This window comes from Sphaeroforma arctica (genome assembly GCF_001186125.1).
Source record: "Sphaeroforma arctica JP610 unplaced genomic scaffold supercont1.4341, whole genome shotgun sequence".
NCBI lineage: Eukaryota > Ichthyosporea > Ichthyophonida > Sphaeroforma > Sphaeroforma arctica.
Window position 1 is genome coordinate 315 of NW_014036217.1, and position 2226 is coordinate 2540.

The 2226-nt window shown below is 40.0% G+C and overlaps 1 protein-coding gene across 1 annotated transcript; it reads right to left on the bottom strand.

Annotated features, from left to right (window-relative positions):
- Positions 1 to 408: 408 nt before the first annotated feature.
- On the bottom strand, positions 409 to 684 carry SARC_14242 (hypothetical protein; the record flags this gene model as incomplete). The annotated part of the gene is made up of 1 exon (XM_014291626.1): positions 409 to 684. A coding segment is annotated over one exon (276 nt), but the record flags the coding sequence as incomplete, so codon positions are not given.
- Between the last annotated feature and the right edge of the window lie 1542 nt (positions 685 to 2226).

A 2226-nucleotide genomic window follows, 5' to 3' on the forward strand; every position in this document is an offset into this window, starting at 1 on the left:
ACATATACATGCCAAGACATACGCACATGTAAGCCAACTGTAGATGATGATTTACCCGTTACATATACATACCAAGACTTACGCACATGTAAACCAACTGCAGACGATGATTTACCCGTTACACATACATGCCAAGACATACGCACATGTAAACCAACTGCAGATGATGATTTACCCGTTACATATACATGCCAAGATATACGTACATGTAAACCAACTGCAGATGATGATATACCCGTTACATATTCATGCCAAGACATACGCACATGTAAACCAACTGTAGATGTTTTACCCGATACATATACATGCCAAGACATACGCACATGTAAACCAACTGTAGATGATGATTTACCCGTTACATATACATGCCAAGACATACGCACATGTAAACCAACTGCAGATGATGATTTACCCGTTACATATACATGCCAAGACACACAACCAACACAACATACGTGGTCTGGCCATGAGCTTGATCGCAGGGGTGGTAGGAACCTTCTTCTGGCCCACAAACTGCATCTGAGACACCGTCTTAGCGTGATCGGCAGCATTGCGCGCTCTGAGGATGGGCGTGATCATCTTCTCTGTCAGCACATGGAATCCTTCGTCGAATAGAGTGTCGGCCTCGTCGATGACGCAGTACCGAACATCGCTCATGAAGATCTTTTTGTCTTCAATCCGAGACTGCCGTGATAGATGCGGGTGGATGGAGTGTGTACAGGGTGAATATACGTGTAATTGTATGGAAATATAGCCAATGTGGGTGTTCTAGGTATTTGATTCACGTGCGCTAAAGGTATTTGACTTACGTGTGTGTGACATAGGTATTTGGTATATGTGTGTGTTATAGGTATATGGCTTACGTGGTATTTGGTATATGTGTGTGTTATAGGCATTTGGCTTATGTGTGTGTTATAGGTATTTGGCTTATGTGTGTGTGATATAGGTATTTGGCATATGGGTGTGTTACAGGTATTTGGCTTATGTGTGTGTTATAAGTATTCGGCTTATATATGTGATATAGGTATCTGGCTTATGTGTGTGTGTTATAGGTATTTGGCTTATATGTGTGTGACATAGGTATTTGGCATATGTGTGTGTGATATAGGTATTTGGCTTATGTGTGTATGTTATAGGTATTTGGCATGTGTGTGTTATAGGTATTTGGCTTATATGTGTGTGATATGGGTACTTAGCTTATATGTGTGTGATATTGGTATTTGGCTTATGTGTGTGTGATATAGGCATTTGGCTTATGTGTGTGTGTTATAGGTATTTGGCATGTGTGTGTGATATGGGTATTGGGCATATGTGTGTTATAGGTATTGGTATATGTGTGTGATATAGGTATTTGGCTTATGTGTGTGTGATATAGGTATTTGGCATATGTGTGTGTTATAGGTATTTGGCATATGTGTGTTTTTTAGGTATTTGCATATGTGTGTGTGTTACAGGCATTTGGCTTATGTGTGTGTTATAGGTATTTGGCATGCGTGTGTGATATGGGCATTTGGCATATGTGTGTGTTATAGGTATTTGGCATATGTGTGTGTTATAGGTATTTGGCTTATGTGTGTGTTATATAGGTATTTGGCTTCTGTGTGTGTTATGTAGGTATTTGGCACATTTGTGTGATATGGGTATTTGGCTTATGTGTGTGTGCTATAGGCATTTGGCTTATGTGTGTGTGTTATAGGTATTTGGCTTATGTGTGCGTGTTATAGGTATTTGGCTTATGTGTGTGTGCTATAGGTATTTGACTTATGTGTGTGTGTTATAGGTATTTGGCTTATGTGTGTGTGTTATAGATATTTGGCTTATGTGTGCGTATGACATTGATATACGCGTGCGAGTACGTGAGTGTTATCCCTGTGTGCGTGTTTATATAGTGAGACAGGCTGAGAAACTCAGAGTCATCACTGAGCAGTGAGCAGGCCTTGATAACGACACACTCTCGTAACAAACAGGTCTGCTTAATCACAATCCACCTGAGTATCTTAGCCGAGCAACATAGTATATGAACGTGTATATATACGCGTAGAATAGGTGCACATATACATAGCACCGCCGATTGGGTATTATACGTGATAGCATTCACTTCCCGTAGTGAACGAACCTCGGAGTGCAATACACACTCCTGCTTGAACTTTGATTGATCACCCAGAATACACTTCATACAAAGATATGCGCTAGACTACATGTAAATAAATTATATATATATATATA